This window comes from Heliconius melpomene, chromosome 10 (assembly GCF_056956725.1).
Source record: "Heliconius melpomene rosina isolate 202511_hmr_F chromosome 10, ASM5695672v1, whole genome shotgun sequence".
NCBI lineage: Eukaryota > Metazoa > Arthropoda > Insecta > Lepidoptera > Nymphalidae > Heliconius > Heliconius melpomene.
The window spans coordinates 18,332,779-18,352,972 of NC_140398.1; the positions used below are offsets into that span (position 1 = coordinate 18,332,779).

At 37.9% G+C, this 20,194-nt stretch overlaps 2 protein-coding genes and 2 pseudogenes across 8 annotated transcripts; 3 read left to right on the forward strand and 1 right to left on the reverse strand.

Moving 5' to 3' along the window:
- Window positions 1–1,574: 1,574 nt before the first annotated feature.
- On the forward strand, window positions 1,575–14,371 carry IntS9 (integrator complex subunit 9). Of its 7 annotated transcripts, none has more exons than XM_085191655.1 (6): window positions 1,577–1,795; window positions 10,113–10,485; window positions 10,584–10,761; window positions 11,814–12,016; window positions 12,701–13,575; window positions 13,656–14,371. In XM_085191655.1, the coding sequence occupies exons 3-6, from the start codon at window positions 10,633–10,635 to the stop codon at window positions 14,336–14,338; spliced, it is 1,890 nt and encodes a 629-aa protein (XP_085047781.1). In that variant the 5' UTR covers window positions 1,577–1,795; window positions 10,113–10,485; window positions 10,584–10,632; the 3' UTR covers window positions 14,339–14,371. The 7 variants fall into 7 exon arrangements, with proteins under 7 accessions (XP_085047785.1, XP_085047781.1, XP_085047783.1 ...); XM_085191657.1 differs by having other exon boundaries at window positions 10,622–10,761; XM_085191652.1 differs by having other exon boundaries at window positions 1,578–1,795; window positions 10,570–10,761.
- LOC146536058 (cytochrome b5 pseudogene) lies at window positions 5,681–6,446 on the forward strand (annotated as a pseudogene).
- Window positions 7,188–7,831, forward strand: LOC146536059 (cytochrome b5 pseudogene; annotated as a pseudogene).
- Window positions 14,362–17,638, reverse strand: LOC146536060 (leucine carboxyl methyltransferase 1). The gene is made up of 3 exons (XM_085191666.1): window positions 17,030–17,638; window positions 16,537–16,720; window positions 14,362–15,400 (listed from the first exon to the last, which is right to left on the reverse strand). Exons 1-3 carry the CDS (start codon window positions 17,246–17,248, stop codon window positions 14,844–14,846), a joined length of 960 nt encoding a protein of 319 aa, XP_085047792.1. The 5' UTR covers window positions 17,249–17,638; the 3' UTR covers window positions 14,362–14,843.
- Window positions 17,639–20,194: the final 2,556 nt, after the last annotated feature.

The window sequence follows — 20,194 nt, forward strand, 5'->3', positions numbered from 1 at the left end:
TGCGGGATACAGTTTGAAGACTAAAACTAAATATAAAAAAATATTAAGACCTTACTCTTGGAGCAGTCAAACGGAAAAACTGTAGACAAAGTAAATGCCTCCGTCTTTCACCTCTTCAATGCGTATCGAGAAAACTATATGTATGTATACAAGAACTATTCAAGAATTAGGGGAAAGAATAAAATTTTGCGCATATTTGCGCCATTTTGATATAGAGCAAAAAACCAAAATGTAGTAAAATGTCAATTTTTGATATTTCATGAATACTGCTCTTATTTTAAATAATTGGCGGCCTATTTAGTTCTTTTTTGTTCTATAAGTAGAAAAAAACTATCAGAATGTTTATTTTAACATGGAAAATAATAATATGTCTATTTTTGAAAGAGCATATTTGTTTTGAAATATAACATTTTTTGTGGTCATTCCAACTACGAACATGACAAAATTATCATTTTTTATGTGAATAAACAATATTATGTGAATACAAAATAAAATATTTAATTAATTTGATGTGGTTTTGCACAAAACACTTTTCTGGACAAGTATAAAAAGACCAATTATGACTAGTCGCTTTCATTAGAGTAACCGGACTTTTCCGCATTGTTTCTAATACTGTTAACTTATTAAAAGATATACATATATTTTGTGCAACATGAGTGAATTCGTTTGCAGTAGACGTAACGTATGCATTTTTATAATTGAAGGGAGAAATACTTCTGAAATAGAAAACTTTTAAAAGGAGAACTTCAATTTGTCGTCATCAGACGTACAAACTATAATGAACAAGATTCAAAAAATTTTTTTATGTAATTCTTCACACTATGTCATCAGGACTTGCCGTAAATGTCGAAAAATTAATACATAAGTGTATATTGATCGAATTGCACAATTGTATGTTAACAAATGTAACAAGTATTACATGCCTCCTTCGGTGCATAAAATTCTTACACATGGAGCTCAAATTATACAGTACTATGCGATTCTTCCTATTGGGTAACTTTCTGAAAACGCTCAGGAAGCAAGAAATAAGGATTACAAAAGTATCTAACGAACTGTTTGACGAAGAACTTCTGCAAATCACAGAATAAATTCCTTGTTCACGTCACTATTTTTATAAAAAATATTTTTTTATTACATACATATAATACATCAGTTTTTTGTTTAACAGCCTAGATGAAAACTGAATGAGTTACGGATTTTTGACACGAAGCGGGTCATTCCGTCCCACTGTGCGGCGGTCGGCGCCCACGCGTCGTCTCTAAGACCTGGCTCTCACCAGGCCTTGTATATCTACTCCAATACGATCTTAAGCTGCACTATAACATTGCAATTTCACGCAAAATAAACCTTAAGATAATTCCTATAACTGAAAAAGAAAGACATCTAAAGTCGATGTGATAAATTACAGTAAAATTAATTTAAAGTATTGTTTTTATGGCATATTTGTTAGTTCTATAGAATTAATAATAATAAAACAGGACAATAATCATTCGATGATTAAATGTAGATATATGTGAGTCACGAGTGCCTACTCGTAGTCGCTAACGACGTTATCTAAAGCCGACGTTGGTTTTAAGTTGTTTTTCTCTACGCTTTATCGAGGACGAGCCGTTTGTTAAAATGATAACATTGTATAAGAACTGATATGAATTCAAACGTATCCCAGTGCACTACTGACATACCTACTAGAGAATGCAGGGGAAGGACTAAAAGAAGCCTTCGCGTAATTTCTACGAGAACAGGGAAAAACGGAATTTTTCGACTATACTCGATTCATTATGGCAGGTGACAAAATGTAAGCAAAAAATTCTGTTTCTCATACTTTTACGAACTTTTATTCAATTTATTTATGCACATGTTTTACTAAAATGTACTTAACTATGAGGTTAATAAAGCTAAATATATCTATAACTCGTGCATCTTTTGCTCTTCTTTTATCCCATGGCCAATGCACCTAATAAAAACAACAAAAGTAACAACGGGATCACGAAAATTCAATGAAAATAACCGAATGAAAATAATCTGATAAATATTGATGACATATAGGATGACTAAATATTTTAATATACGCTATTAAAATATGTATCAAGTTTGAGAAGAAGTTGGCTTTTGGGTGTTTTTACATGTCAAGTATTTAAAAATTATTAAATTTAAATAAAAAACCAATCTTTATTTTTTATTTATTGTATACGTTTTACGTACTTCTTTTCGTATTCATTTCTTTTAACATAATTACTTCTTTTAAAGAAATATATGTTCAATTTTATAAAATTTCAAAATATAATTAAAAAAATAACTTCATCGATATCCTTAAATTTAAATAGTAATTTTAATAATCAATACTTATAACTTGATCCTAATTAATGACAATAATAAAACAATTTTTTTTCATTGAACACAGTTCACTGAACGGCGTTCATAATATAAAAAAATGTCTAACTTTTGTATAGTTCAAATTAATGCAATTCAACCGACGATAATCAAACTGCATTTCAGAATTTATTACCGAAAATTTATGGATATTGTAGTGTAAAGAAAATGAATTTTGTAAAAATTTTTTTTGAGCTTTACCGCTATGCTTATTATAATAAGATAATATTATTTACTATGTTATCTTTTTCATTAATTTAATAGGTATATTACTTCCATAAATACATAGATCAATATTTTTTTAAATTAATATAATAAGTTCACATGTTTGCCTTTTGTCTCTTGCCATAATGAATCTAATGTATGTAATGATGCAATAACCAACCGATATATAATGATGCAATATATATATATATATATGTAGAAGGAAGAGATTAAAACAGATATTATATTATCTTAGATGTTTAATGATTAGCTTTAATATTATTATCTGTAGCAACTGTTTATAATATGACTGGCTGTGTTCATGTAAAAAGACAATGTGTCAACACATTTGTATAGCTTTGGAGGAAATGATCGAAAAGACACTAATTGTTGATTATTGTAGAATTACGATTGGCTGACTTATGTTAAAGAGACTCCAACTTGACTTTTATTAGACCAGTGAGGTAATTTGACCAATAACGCGGAGGCTTATGCCTTGAGTAGAGTCGTGACGTGTGAGGGTGAAGTTCGATTTTAAAATAAGGAGGAAGTTGACGATCGTAGAATAATTTAGTCTTCTGATGTTTTGACGATTGTGAAATGATTGAGTCTTCTGATGTTTTGGAGAAAGGAAGGACTAGTGACGAGTGTCACGAATCTGCTGCGTTATTCCTGCTTGCATTAACCCACAATGGAGCCCACAGGTCCAATAAGAGTCATTTGCGAGCAATCTCCTACATATATATATATGTATTATACTTATTATTTATTGTACTATATTAAAATCTTAAATTAAAAATGAAAGCAATTAAAAATAAATAAACTTTTAAAAAGTAAATTCTGAATATTTATAATTAAAGTAACCTGTCAAAGGTTAGCTTTAGAATATAAGTATTTTGTTTTACAAACAACAATTGTTTATCTACACAGACACGCAAACTACAATTATTAAGTATATTTTAAATGCAATAATATTTGAATGTGTTAGGAAGAAATTGAAAAAAGTGAAGAAAAAGTTAATAAATAATAAATAATTCATACTAACCTTTAGACATATTTTACAGGTGTTGGTCTCTATGAAGATGATGCCACACCCATCGTATCACAAATATACTTAAATACTATCTACAATTCTACACAGCTTCTATTGTTACAGGGTCAGCAAGTGTAGTATGACATCACCAACATTTCTAACATTTATAGCTTTAGATATACATTATTTAAATGTTAAATAGTACCGGAACAAGAGTAACCACGCCTTATTCGATAATGTTCAGGTAGTATACTTTAAAGAAAGGCGAGATTAAGTTGAAAGATGTATATTGCGTTCAACAGTTAGCATTTTAACTAGAAAATCTCGATAAAGATAACGAACAAGATTAACTACAAAATGAGGGTTAGCGTAAAATTTGTTAAAAGTAATATTGCTAAAATTTTCAATCAGGCACAAAATCCCTCGATACTACACAAAGTGACAAATTACTCCGTGGTCTACTTTTCGCCTAAATGCGAAACGCAACGCCTTGCTTTATCTTGCGGCGGCGAGAAAATAACAATATTGATTTATTCCCCCAAAGCACGAAATGAATCCTATGACAACGTACACTGGTCACGGCCCACGGTTTGTTGCACGAGTGCATCTCTCTCCACAGCCACGCAGTCAGCCCCTCGCGAGCCTCACGTCTATATGTTTCCAACATACTCGCACAGAGGTTCCACGTAACTACAATAAGTGACATGTATCACTCAAGAACAACACTACACACTACACACTAGATACCTTCCAATAAAACACGGAAGCCCTGCTTCCGTCTACCAGCAACTGTGTCCGTTTGACACAATTCCACTGCTTTTATTGTCTTTTTCACCTCAATTTACACGAGTACGCTAACAATATATTAATTTGGTTATTTATACGCTAAAAAACAATAGTGGAAAATAATTTCACAATTGCGCTCGTAGCGAGTAAATTGAGGGCGCTGATATAGCGTGTTAACAATTGATATTTATAAATAATATTAATACTTGTGCAATGCTTACCTACGTGTTGCTTAATTACATTTAGTAAGTGTAAAATAGACGCGAGCTCCCATGAGTCTACCCCACGCATCGTTCAATTATTCGAACTTAATGCAACTACCTGTACTACCACCACCAGAGCGAACAAATGAAAATGATTCATCCTCCCGAGTGGGGATCAAAGCAACCACTGACTAGTGTAAGCATGTAAGAGATATCGAAACCAGATAATTGAGATGGTTTGTCTTGAATAAGTATCTATATATAAAATACCCGCTTCTTAAGTTATCTATTAATTAATACGTGAAGCAAAAACTTTATACCCCTTTTTTAAATTGGAGGAGTATCAGATGAGGCACACATGTACGAGTAGGACAAGTGCAGGGTACATTACATCAATAAATAGGAGGACATTTTGTTTGCCGATGTACATGTTTGTGTGTACACGCGCCAACTGGCCCGCTAGTTATAACTAATATGCATATTGTAAAGATTAATAGGTCTGTATATCGATTCATAATATGGCGACAGACCGAGGTCTCGAGGAGGTAAGTTACATAACTAACTAAAATCCGTAATGGAAAATTAAGCGTTACTCAATACTAATACAAGATAGACTAGTGTTGCTTTACTTATTTACGTTTTTCGTAAGCGAGAGGGGGCGTGCTGTCCTCTTGTCCTCTTGTCGCTGGTTTGTCTTCTCGCGCTCTGACGTAATCTGCGGACAACAATATAAACAACTTGTTTGCATAATTCCATCTTAGATCAATTCCATCCACTACGGACATTAAAATTCTGGGTCGTTTCTGGTGAAATTGCTCGGAACATAATAATACAAACTGTCTCTTGCCCCTAACGAGCTCTTACATTTCTGTAATCTGCTCACAAAACATTTAAAACAGCTATATTAATATGAAGCTACAAATATTTTCTTAAAAACATAATTTGAAATAATTTTCGTTAGGTACATCAAAAATTGCACAGACACAGGAATAATTACTTTAAAATCTAAGCAAGGTTCCATATATTTTTCCAATAACTATTTAAAATTCACGAATATAAAAAAAGTTGTGTAACCGTATTAAAGGTTAAGCGTGTCGAAACTTCCTGCGAGCTATTTCGCAGGGACGTGTCCACCACACCCCCCAACGCCCCACCGCCCGCGCACCACCAGTCGCACATCCTCAGTCGGCGCGCTCAGTCATGCAGCTCTTCACGCGTAAGGAGATCGAGCAGCGCAGCCGCAAGGAGAACGCGGCCATTATCATCGACAACGTGGTGTACGATGTCACCAAGTTCCTCGAAGACCACCCCGGCGGCGTGGAGGTGTTGCTCAATAACGCCGGCAAGGACGCCTCGCGCTGCTTCCACGACGTCGGCCACAGCGACGACGCCAAGAACTGGCGCAGCACATTCAAGATCGGAGAGGTTGTCGTCGAGGACCGCTGGGAAGTCATCAAGGATGAGCCTAACATTGTAGACAGCCACCATGAGCTGACGCTTCGAGGTCTGATTGACGTGTGGACGCCGCCGCTGGCCTTGGCCGCGATCGCTGTTGTATTGTATATCTACATATTGTAATGTGTGGTTTACGATCGTAAACAGGAATCTAGGATAAGGTGTGCTTTCTGACGGTGCACACCGGCAGACCAGGAAGCCGCGCGACGGTTCGGGGCTCACTTGTGGAATTTCTTCCTAAACATATTTCAGATACTAACGTAAACTATTAAATAATGGATAATGAATAAACATTCACATAACATGTTACAAGATGATGGGAAAATGTAAATATGTAGGTCATATTTATTTAAACTTTACATGTTAAAAGGGGTAAATAAAAAAGAGAAACTGCATTTATTTTCATTTATTTTCATCATTTATGAAAAGTGTTAAGTAAAATTGATAAATTCTTTACATTCACATAATTGTTTCAAATTATTTAAATGAATAGAAATATTTTTAGAATTATTTTTTGTGTACAGAACATAGATGGTCTAGTATTATAACTGTATTTGGATGTTTCTTAAGATTATATAAAAATATAAATGTAGATATTGAAACACTCGTCCGTCGTAGAGTCAAGGTCGTCAAGGTCGCTTGCGCAAGCGCAACAGGTTGCCTCCGAACAAACATTTGTACAACTATTAAATTATATAAGAATATCGCTGCATTGTTAAAGTACGTTTAGTATTTTGGCAGAGGTTCACACCACTCGGCTGATGGGTCTGAATAATACAAAATACACTAAAACCCAGGTCTTTAGGTCGTCCCTCAGATCAGACTGGCAGTGCTCATCTCGCCTGCGCCTAGTGCAGCAGGTCAATTATATTTTACTGTTTAACAAATATTCATCATCACATTCTAAGCTGCCAAAGTTAAAAAATATATAGATAAGTGTACGTAAATGATCGTTTTTTAAAGTGGATAAATTATAATTACCTATCGTTATCAAGACGAGTCACGCTAATGCGGCGCGTGAGTTTGGGTAATAATAATATGATAGTAGCGCGGGTGTAGCGCGGGTGTAGCGGGTGTGGCGGGGCGGAGCGAGGACTGAGGACTGAGGACTGAGGCGGACGAGGCCAGCGCCGAGTGCGGCCATTCAGCTGTAGCTCGCCGAGCCCGAAGCTCGCTAGCTCCGATATGTCGCTCAAACAATTCAAACGCAGCGATATCGCCGCCCACAACACCAGGCTGGACGCGGTGTTCGTCATTGACAACCAGGTGTACGACGTCACCAAGTTCCTGGACGACCACCCCGGTGGGCACGAGGTCCTTCTTAACAACGCCGGCAAGGACGCCACCGAGGAGTTCGACGACATCGGCCACAGCCTCGACGCCAAGGAGCTCATGAAGAAATTCGTTATTGGCGAGGTGGTTGCCGAAGACAGGATCGAATCCGGCAAATCCAAGAACATATGGACGGCGCCGCCGGGCGAAGACGAAAACGGAAGTTTCTTCACCTCCTGGAAGTTGCCGGTGGTACTCGGCCTGCTAGCTACCGTGCTTTACTCCTACTTGTTTAGTTAAACAAAAAGATTACCAGCAAAGACTTCGTAATACAAGAATCGTTGAAAGTGACTTATATGTACAGTACCTGTGCCACCTCTGTAGGCTGTAATCATACGTGTTGTTTTTATCTAGACATCGAAATTTTCATATTGTTCGTTACTTTTTAACTTAACTGTGTTATTATAAACGCATTTTTATTAATATACGTGATTTGGTATTGTTTTGATCGAGTGTCTTTTAATATTTATTTCAGGATAATTTACTTTCGCAGAAGTGTGCGGAGAAGTAATCAATACAGGCACAAGTGTTTTAGTGTTCCACTGTCGACACTCGTTGGTCGTTGGATATAAAATACTTGGACCGCAGTATCTCCTATATATTAACCCCTCTCTACTGCAATCTAATTCCTAATGTTAAATGAGGTATAAAAATTTGCTTTTTGTTGTAATTCATAGACAGTGCCGTGACCGGGAGTAAGTGCAGTACCGAGGCCAGCGGTGGCGCAGGGACATAAAGTGCGACTGTCAATGCGACTGGTTGTGGGTTCGATCTTCACTCGAGAAAATAATAAAAACATTCATTGCCCTGAAAAACTATTTTACAATTTTAGAACAATAGCACATTGCAGTTGACATTATGGCAAAAGGTGTAACTCAGCTAATGAAGCTTTTTAAACGGTTTTATTTTTCAGTTTTGACTCTCAACTATGGGTGCAAATGATCTTAGGCTCTTAAAAATAATAATATTTATTGACAAAAATAATAAAAATAACAACAAAAAAGAAACAAAAGATAAATCCATCAGTCCATGTATGTATGTGTGTATTTCGAGTGTGTGTGTGTGTATGTGTGTATTTCGAGTGTGTGTGTGTATATATGTACCCGTGGGTGTGTGCATGCGTGTTCCTATTTTTGTGCATATATATATTTGTTTCAGGGTCAAAACTATAGAAAAAGTTTTAAAGTTTTATAAAGAATGAATTAATGATATATATTGAAAATTTGAGGGCTAAAAATAGTATTTCAGATAATTTTGAAAGATATGTTATATGTTATATTTTTCTATACGAAGTTGTCGTTTTTGTAGTGCGCTTTTACTTATTTTTAAAACTTTGAAATGGAATGCGCGGCGTTGAGTTCCGTCACTCAACACGCAATGCTTTCAGAATTCGGCGGAAAGTGTGGAACGGAAAGTCTTAACACTAGGTTTCCTCTGCATACCCTGCTGTGTGGGGAATGGGAATACAGCGTAAAGCTGTTTTTTTTTACATTTTTAACATGTTTTAAAGTGTTATCATCAGAAAAGTATTTTAGAAAACGTATCAAAATTTTATAGTAGCCGAGTAATTAAGTATTTAAATAATTGTATACCTATGTATAGTTATGGCTTATGATGGTTGTTTTTTAAACCACAAACTGTCGTCGTCCGCGCCTTTTGCCTTTCTTGTTCTTTCTTTCTTTCAGTTTTGGTTATTTAGTAAGTCGACGCTCTGATGGCCTTAGCTTAGCTTAGCCACACATTTTATCGTGCATTGTCATCCAAACTAAAAGTGTATACATCATTTCAGTTCAGTCGGTTGAAAATATCTACTTCGAAATTGAGCTCAAAGATTTTACCCGAACTAACATACATAGATTGCAAGTTAAATAAAAGCTTTTAAAATTATAAAAGTTAAACTCAGCTTAGACCTCGTGGACTGTAGGTATCTAAAATACGCCTTTTGTGTAAGTCTTCAAGCGCACCAGCCAAAATTCATAAAGTTGGCGTCTCTTGAAAAATACTTGATGGAATGTAGTACTTATCTACACGTACCCGTTTTTTCCTGTCCCTACCGAGGTACTTCTTGCAAAATAAACATTTTACTGCATTAAACATAAACATTAAGGTAATTAACTTTGTTATCGAGCGTATTTTATCCTTATAAATGATAATATATGAAATGTAAATTAACATCAAGGAAACTTTTATAGAGATAGGTAGTAGAAAATGCATAATAAATTATATTTATTTTAATGTCCACGCCACATAAATAACAATATAAATTTTATACATCACGTTTTAACGCATAACTCCTTCGGAAGCAGTACAATTTAATACTAAAAGACCATGTAAATAGTTGTAGACCAAATTTTGTGTTTAAGACAAAGGGTGGTGCAGGGGCACAAAGTGTGGCTCTAAACGCAACTGGTTGTGGGTTTTATCCTAACTCGAGAAAATTAAATATTTATTTAAACTTATATTTTCATTCTTCGCTCTGGTGTCGAGGCAAAGCGCGACGTTGAGTTCTACCACTCAACACGCAATACCCCCAGAATTCGGCGAAATGTGGGGACGCAGTAGCAGTGTTCCTCAGCCTATGCTGCTGTGTGCGGGTACAGCATGAAGCTAATCATATTTTTTTAAAGAATTTAACAAATATCGCTATGAGGCCTCGCATTTATTTTCCCCCTTCTAATTTCTTCTTCTAAATTTTAATTTCATAGATTTTTTCCTATTTCTTTTTGAAGCTGTGGTCACGATACCGGATACAGTCAACGTAAAATGTCAACTGTCAAATGCCAATTTTGACAATTAGCGACAGATGCGTGTCAAAAAGCGCCGACTCGGATTATAATACAATGATTTAAAAATATTTGTTAATAAAACATTATTACATATAATACATATATACCGCACTATTTGAAGACTACTTCAGTATTTACCGTTATTAAATATTTATTGAATTTACATATAACTTGTACATCAATAAGCACATTGCATCTATTGTTTAAAATTAAGAACATTATTAATTAGTTGCTTTAAAATAGCTAAGTCAGACAATGAGATTTTGGCTACTAATATAAAAACGTATCTCAGGAAGAATAAATCAATATGAAACTTGTAAGTAGTAGCTTTGTGTTTCAATATTATTTTACTCTGAACTTATTTCATTGACATATATATAGTAACAAAATCTATGTATAGTATTGTTTAAGTAGCGACGCATCGAAACCATGCTTCGTGCTATCTTTTAAAGAACTTCTGATCATGCTGGACTGTGGGCTTTCTGCCCACTCTGTTCTCAACTTCCTGCCGCTGCCACCAGTGCCGAGCACAAGACTTGCTTCCCTGCCCAACTACACGCCACCGCACGTCAATGATCCTTTACTAGAAGGGGTATTTAGTTTATTTTATTAAAAAGTAGTAATATTTATGTCTTATAAATTGATTTTGACTGGGCAAATAATATGAATAACACACCTCAGTACTGAAAGCTGATGCACAAACATGATACCAAGGTTGAGTTCTTATTTGTACATCTACAAATCAAGAAATTCTTAGCTGCAATTATAATAAAGTCGCAATTTTTTAAAGCCATGTATATGTATACTGAATTTATAGCGTTTAATCCCACAACCTGCATTCTATGTCAGCATTTATATAAATACAGTTTTCTCTATTGTATTTTATTAAACTTCCAACATTTAGTGATTGTTTTATGTAGTCAGTCAATTCATAAACGAAAGATATGTTAATTAAAGTCCAGTCCAGAAGCCAGTCGGGGCACAAGGGCCTAAGTGTGTGATAAACATGTCAGGTTTTGGGTTGAATTCCCACTTGCAGAAATGAAATATTTAATATTCTCGAAGTGCCATATATTAAGAACTGAACTGATATTAAATATTTTCATTTCCTCACTCTGGTGACAAGGCAAACTGGCATTTAGTTCCACCACTCAATAAGCAATGCCCCCAGAATTTGTTGGAAACAGCATCTCTTGAACTGGATCTTGATTAATCTCAATCTCCGAGAGTGATTTATAAATATGGGCCTTGATGGCAACACTAGGTTTCCTCTGCCCACCTTGCTGTGTACCTGCAGAACAATTGAACATGGCTTCCACTTTTCTTAGCCTATCCATTACATTGAATACATCAAATTTGAAAATCTGAAGTTTATTTTGATCACACATCATAAAAAATCTTTTCTTTCCCCAGTGTGTTTGGGATGGTTGTATGTATGCATCTTCCCAGTCACACGGGACTGGAAAATGATGTAGAATCCCTGCAATCTTGACATCTCAGTATACCGAGACTATGTAAGCCCTAGCTGATAAAACCATGAAAATTATTGTAATCAATTTGATTTGATTTTTATCAAAAGCAGTTATTAATTATGTAGAACTAAATTTCAATTCAATCAAATTATTGGTACCATATAATTTCCAGGAACTAAAAGAATGTTGTGGACGAGTGTTTGTAGACAGTATACCAGAGTTCTGTCCACCATTAGACAAGGTGGTGGACTTCTCCCAGTTAGATGTGATCCTCATCTCCAACTACACCTGCATGATGGCTCTGCCCTTCATCACTGAGGACACTGGCTTCAAGGGGCAGGTGTATGCTACAGAACCCACATTGCAAATTGGAAGGTAACTAATGCTATTATAGTTACAAAATATACATACAATATATAGGAATTCATATGAGTTTTATGGGTAAAAGAATTTACCTAATTTTTGTAACAAGTTTGTGACTAGTCTCTGAAACTAATAAGAAAAGCTCCATAATTTCCTTTGACTCAATAGAAAAAAAGCTTTATGTATTGGAAAAGCATTCAACATGAAATACAATCAAAGTCTACTTTTTAAAAGAGTTTACAGGTAGTTATACTCAATGTACCTACTATGTTTAGAAAATAGAAGCAGGAGAAATATCTCTATGCATAATATAAAAATACAACAAGTATTAATTTGATACAATTTCTTGGTATGCAATATTCATATTTATATTTCTTTGATACAATACTAAGTATTGTATGCAGTATTTTAAAAAATAAAATATTGTTTATTAAGCATCAGATTTCATTTCAGTAGAGAAACCATACCTATTTTATAATTACATTGGTAAATTTTTATGTATATTCAATATTAATAATAAATTTGCTGTCACTCTGGATTCTAGGGTATTTTCAATTGAAATTTATTTTCTTGAGAAAACTTAATGCGTTTTTAATGCACAAAAAAAAGTAGGACACTTAGAAGGAATAAAATCAAACTAGCCAGGGGGACGTGGCAGTAGGGTAATAGATGCTGTACCGCGCGCGTCGCTCGCAGGTTCTATCTGGAGGAACTGTCGGAGTGGGTGTCGGGCGGCACGGGGGGCGCGGGCGCGGGCGCCGCGCGGCGCTGGAAGGAGCTGCTGCACGTGCTGCCGGCGCCGCTCGCGCACGCGGCTCGTCCGCGCGCCTGGCGCCGCCTCTTCGCACCCGCCGCCCTCGCTCGCGCCCTCGCCCGCGTGCGCGTGGTGCGCTATGACGAGCGCGTCGACGTGTACGGCGCGCTCGACGCCACGCCCGTCAGCTCCGGCTTCTGCCTGGGCTCCGCCAACTGGGTGCTGCGCTCGGCGCACGAGAAGGTGGCCTACGTCAGCGGCTCCAGCACGCTCACCACGCATCCGCGCCCCATCAACCAGGCCGCACTGCGCGGCGCTGACCTGCTGGTTCTGGCCGCTCTCACGCAGACGCCGGCGCACAACCCCGACCACATGCTGGGCGACCTGTGCGTGCACGTCACCGTGACGCTGCGCGCCGGCGGCTCGGCCCTGTGCCCCGTGTACCCAAGCGGCGTGCTTTACGACCTGCTGGAGTGCCTGTCCGCGCACCTGGAGGGCGCAGGGCTGGCGCACGTGCCACTGTACGTAGTGTCGCCGGTGGCCGACTCCTCGCTGGCCTACAGCAACATCCTGGCCGAGTGGGTGTCGGCCGGCAAGCAGGCGCGCGTGTACCTGCCCGAGGAGCCCTTCCCGCACGCGGCGCTGGTGCGCTCGGGGCGCCTACGCCACGCGCGCTCGCTACACGACGACGCCTTCAGCGCCGACTTCCGCCAGCCCTGCGTGGTGTTCGCGGGGCACCCCAGCCTGCGCTTTGGTGCCGCCGTGCACCTCGTCGAGCTGTGGGCCAGCAACCCCGCTCACGCCATCATCTTTACAGGTGAATTGTCGCTGTGGCCGTTATGTCGTACAAGTAGTAGTGAAAGTCTCGGTCTCAACATCTCGGAATTCCTCTTCCAGAACCCGACTTCCCGTACCTGGAAGCGTTAGCGCCGTTCCAGCCGCTCAGCATGAAGGCGTTCCACTGCCCGATCGACACGTCGCTCAACTACTCGCAGGCCAACAAGCTGGTGCGCGAGTTGCGGCCACGCGAGCTGGCGCTGCCGGAGCAGTACGCAGCGGGCGCCGGCGGAGCGGGAGGGGCGCGACCGCACATTAGCTGCGACGTGCCCACGGTGGTGGTGCGGCGCGGCGCGGCCCGCTCGCTGGCAGTGCGGCGGCGCGCGGCGCGCGGTTCACTGTGCGGCGCGCTGGCGGCGGCGGCGGCACGTTGCCCGCGCGAGCTTCGCGCCGGCTTGCGCGCGGCGCCCCTGTGCGCAGCGTTGCGCGTGCGCGACGCGCGCCTGGAGCTGGCTGCTGCGCCGGCGCTGCCGGGCGGCGGAAGCGGGGGCGCGGACGAGGCGGCTGTGGGCCGCCTCCACTGGAACGCGCTAGACGTGGAGGCGTTGGTACGCGCGCTGGCGCGGGAAGGCGTGGGCGAGGCGCGCGTGGAGGCGGGCGCGGACGGCTGCATCGTGCACCTGCCGCGCCACGACACACTGGTGCACGTGGAGCGCCACGCCACGCACGTGTTCTGCGAGGGACGCGCCGACGTGCGGCAGGCGCTGCGGCGCGCGCTGGCCGCCTGCCTGCCGCACATATAGATACGACCAAATAAAACTACTACTACCACTATACATCATTTATATTTTATTAATAAATAATTAACACTTAGAAGTACAATAAATTGAGTACGTGTATAGATGTGACGGGCTCGGGACCGCCCGCGCCGTCTCGACTCGACCTCGCTGCGTTCTTAATACTATATAAAATAACATTTGACATTACCTTAAAAATCACTTTTAAAATATTATTAAAAAGTTCACATTTAGATTACACAACACTACTTGCAAAATTTATTTTACAGTAAGTAGATCAAGAGACCAACAGAACACTTGAAAATGTGTGTGATTGAATATAATGAATGTAAATTTATAACCTCAAAGAATTTTATTTGTTATCTCCATCTACACTGCAAAATACGAGTTTTTCCGCAATCAAGAGCATAATACTATATGAATTTTACTTGAGACACGGCAATCTAAATAATAAGTGACCTATATACATTTATTAATTTCAACAGTGTGTAACTAGGCGCGAAGGGAAGGGTTAGGCGTTGAGGTCGAGGTCGGCGAACAGAGCGCCGCGCGTGGCCACGGTGAGCGCGTAGTGCGTGTTGAGCTGCAGCAACAGTTCGCGCTCGTCCAGCATCTCCAGCGCCTCAACGCGCGCGCGGTCGTCGTCGGGCAGCGCGCGCCACACGGCCTCCATGTCCCAGGCGCGCGCGGCGTCGAAGCCGAGCGCGCGCAAACGGGCGGCCTGGTCGGCGGGAGCGCGGTGGTGCGCGTCGCCGGGCGCGTCGGGGAGGCCGCGCGCGCGCAGGTTGCGCAGCATGACCTCCCCGAAGCGGTCGGCGAGGTTGCACTGCTCGTAGACGAGCAGCACGCAGCGCGGGAAGGCGGCGGCGAGATGGCGCAGTAGCGCGCGCGCGGCGTCGGGGCGCAGGTACACGAGCACGCACTCGGCCAGCAGCAGCGTGGGTGCGCCGGCGCCAGCGCCGCCTGCCTCCAACTTGCGGCGCACCTCGCCGAGGCAGCGCAGATCGCAGCCCAGCAAGTGGTACCCGTCCGAGTGCAGGTCGCCTGACCTGATCATTACCTCGCCATCTGCAAATATTACATCTATGTAAACACAACTCCAAAACGTAATTATTATTTGAGAAAATATACAATTAAATGCGAAACTAAAACAATTTAACACTAAATATTTTTTAAAAAAAAGAGTAAAATTAAAAGAGTTATTCTGTTCTGTTCTTCGATTATGGCGTCCCGAACAAGCCAAACAATATTTATTATCACTTTTGTCAAATTACATAAAAATGTCAGTAGTATCAGTCCTACCGGAAACCTGCTCACTAGAAAGTTTTGCTGAAATGAGCCAGCAACAAACACAACAATTGGTGTTTTCAAAATATAATTTGTTTATTAAAGGTATATGTAATCACCATTAGCTTCCCGAGTGAACATCAGCAATTTAATTTCACACTACAATCATTAGTAGTATTAGTTAATAATTTAGTATTTTTTAAATGATTATTCTGTGGCAAATCTAAAGTCAATTGTGGTATTTTATTAAATATATGTGCCAAAAGGGATTTAGTAACTTTTTGAAGACGAAAACTAGAGGAAAGATCAGCTTGTTTTTTAACCAATTAACAAAAAGTAGGTTCTCAATTTGTTTGGTGTAAGTATATATTTTATGTATGTATTATATTCTTATATTTTATGTATGTACAGTGTACACCGAGATTACCCCGAGACTTCTGAATTGATTTACATAATTTCTTTTTAGTTCAAAACATAATGATTGCCATTTCTTCAGTTTCATTTAGGGCCTAAGTTATAGATTGCTTGAATAGCTTGCTTCCACAGGACAAATATCCCAATATATAAAGAACAATCACAAAAAGTTTTATTCGAGTAGCATTTAATAAACTTATAATTTTATGTGATCCATTGATGATGTTCCACCTGTATAATTTGGGTTTTTAGTGTTGCCCCAAAGTTATGTTCCATAAGACAAGATAATATGAATGTAACTAATCTCAGTGGTGTCAGTCCTACAAAACCTTCCAGTTTTAGAAGGTGGATTTTGCTAAGAAGAGCTGGCAAAAACATAACTAATTTATCTTTTTAAGTAAAGTGTAACTTAGCAGGACTTGTGAAGCAAACTAATAATAGGTAAACTTTTAATAATAAGTAATTTTCAATAAATATTGTTATATCTTTGAAATTGATCATACCTTCCTTACATATCTTCTCAAGAAGCTGCTTGTTACGCTTAATAATGTGACATTTTTTGCTTGTGACTGAAGGAAAATCCAATTCAATAAAGTTACTGACAGCTTGAGTTGTGTCTTTGAGTCGCCAATAGAGAGTGTCAAATCCACATCCCAAATTAATAATTTGACATTTTGTGCCACATCTCTGCAATAAAGAAATTCAAATTCAAATTCAAAATATTCTTTATTCAAATAAGCTTATAATAAGCACTTTTCAATCGTCGAATGAACATATGAACAAAAAGCTACCACCGGTTCGGAAGGCAGTTCTGCTGAGAAGAGCCGGCAAGAAACTCAACAGTTGCTCTTAAGAAACAATAATATCCAACTAACATACATAACTAACAACTGTTGAATTGTTTACTATAAACAATATATACTCCCAAGGATAAATGCATTATAATATAAAGACAATTAAAAAATAATGAACTAATAATACATTTTTGAAATTTACCTCTAAGAACTGATGAATAAACATTTCCATGGCCTTAACTCTGGCATAATATCCGCGATTTATTTCAGGAGCTTTACGATCTACATGTTTAGCAAAATAAGTAATATACTCGTCTTTCCAGTAGCCCAACTCCACAGCACATCTCTTGCATTCAGTTGCATCTGTGTTGGTTGCAATGATGGCCTCGTCTTCTGCAGTCCACGATACGATGTTGTCCATGGTGACACTGATGCTTCACAAATCACACTAGTACAAAACTGTGTCACTTAACATCGCCCCTTATAGCATATTACAATAAAACACGTATTATAAGCCTGGGATTACGTTGACCATTTATACTTTTCTATTTATTTCATAATTCCTTTAACACAAAATTCGCAATCGCAAGAAAAAACTATTAACATTTGACACTGACAGCACATACCTACAGATAAGATTCTATATTCGAAGTTCTTCCACAACACCAGTACGGCCACAATCCAACCAAACAGTTGAAAGTGTACAAATAAGAAAACAATCTCTATATATTGGAACACGCCGAGAATTGAATGAATTTGATGAATTGAAACATGAGCATTATACATGAGGGTCATACTCATATGAGTGTTATGTTACAATAGCAATAATAAATAATAGAAAATAGAACGATTTTTCATTCTAAATTTGACTATGCCTACCGCCTTATGATATGTGGATAGTCTACACATCAAAATTTAAAAAAAAATGTAAAGAAAAAAATTCAAATTCAACCATTTGTCCCCTTCTGTCTACTGTTCAGATTCGTAGTTCATAGTTTCAAAAATATGTAATTTATATTATTACGCCCTTGTCCTCGAAATCACACATATTTTCAGCGTAGAATATACTTGAGATGATTTTTTATTGATAATTTCCAAAATATGCTTCAGCCTTTTTACTATAATTTCTAATAAACTAGCCGTTACACGTATATGACTCTTTCCTGTGATCCAAAAAATCTGCATTTAAAAAATATCTACTAAAGTTACTATAAATATAATATCTTTTAATTTGGTAATATTAGACAGCTATAATTTGCTTACACCCTTTACGCAAGACGGATGTGTATTTTTATATTCCAATAAAAAGAATCGTGTATTTTATTCATTTTGTAAAAGATCAATGAATCTTTCCTATTTTTAGTGTTTTTTGGCAAGTATGTGCTACTTATATTTGTAATTATATGGGCACAATGGCTTTAGAGGAGTATTTTTGAAATCTCACTCGCCATCTCTTATATCCTTGAAAACTAAAGACCATCGCTGATTTTCGATTGGAAAATCGTTTCTGTAGACATATTTTCTGTTACTATAGGTGTCCACGGGAAAGATGTATGTCCATGTAAAATACTATTAATAATAAAAATATATGTTGTAATGTCAAAATCATTTTTTTGTTCATACGTTTATGCTTGCGCTTGTAAAACTAAACTAACAGCTTTTTTGCTATTTTATAATGACCAAAATAAAATCAATATATCGTATATATCTTGAAAAATTAAATGTAGACTAATGTTTCAGATTATACTATACATATAGCATTTTACAAGAGTCAAGTGGTCTAAATTATTGGCTTAAATAACGAAATCTTAGCTTAGCTAGCTTTTTTACAGTGTTCCAGCCACATTGCCCTATTCAAATAGATCTGGGGTGCACTAAAGCAATGAAAAGAAGAAAAAACGAAGACGTGAGACAAGTAGAGCTAAACAAGATGCTATTATTAACTAATATCGTGCCATGATATCTATAAAACATTGATCAACATTGATCATCATCACCAGCTGATGATTTACATATTAGCTTCTGAATCATCACCGGCTGCGAGGCGAAAGCTAATAACTGCAACACAGTTAATACTACTGCAGTTATTACCGATTAAAGTTGCTTTTGTTATGTATGAAATATTAATTTAATAAATATTATTATTATTATTATGTTTCTCTTTTAAGATTCACGGGTTCAAAAGAACCCAGTTCTTTGGAAGGCTTGCGTGGGGACACAGGTCGAACACGAAGAGGCGCCTAAGACAATACACAAATGTTTTACTGTGACGCATCAGTCGGGATCCAACGCTGGGCAACCACAGGTAATTGCCCAGAGATGGTCGCCGGTTAATGCGTAGGAACTATGGAAAATATGGAAATCTAAACTAGGACTATGGAATGGAATTTGGATGGACTGGCTATTGGATGAGACTACCGGACGCCCTGCGGGTTTATTATTTTTATTCTTTGAAAATTACTGTTGTAAATATGGATCAAAAGTTTAACCAATCCATTTTGGTGGATTAAAAATACAACTTTATTTACACACTTGGGTCTTTCTTTACTACTCGTTGATTATCAGTCGCTACAACTTATTATAAGACAACATCTATCTGTTTTATTTCTACAAATTTGAGACATGATCCCTTACTTAAGGATCTGATTAAGAAACAAAGAGTTTTTTGAAAGTGACGAAGAAAACTTAATTTTATCAATTTTTCGATATAATAGTTGGCCATTCATTATTGAGTAGATATTGTTTAGTTTGATTAGAACTCTTTCTTATTGTTTTAAGAGGCTAGTATTTGTTATAGCATCATTATCGTTACGTTAACATTGTTTTATAAATTTATTCATTGTTTAAATAAAGATTTTGAGTTTAGTTCCGTTGAGTTATGCAGAAAATAACTGAAACTATTATGAACAAACAAATAATGATAAGAAAACATGGATTAATATGCTTGCTACTCAGTAATTGTAAGAAATTATATTTTTCTTCTATTGATTACCTAACATTTTTAAGACTGAAGGAATCTGCTGTATGAATAAATATAAATATTGATGTCATATCGTAATCAAGGATGTTATTAACCAATACTATTATTATTAATATAATACTACTATTATTATTATAATACTATTATAAGGAAACCAAACAAATACATGTAGCACTAATACTTTATACTTTCTGTAGAACTGTGTCCCTTCTGTGGTCATCAAAAAAAATTATGGATCGAATATCTTTCTCAAAAACTAATAATGATCTGGTCTCATATTTTTCCTGTATTAGGTTAATCTATAAGAATTAAATGAACGTGATTTTGAACAAATATTTCACTTTTTTTTTTCGTACACATTTAGGTCGCGATTTGTGTATGGTCATA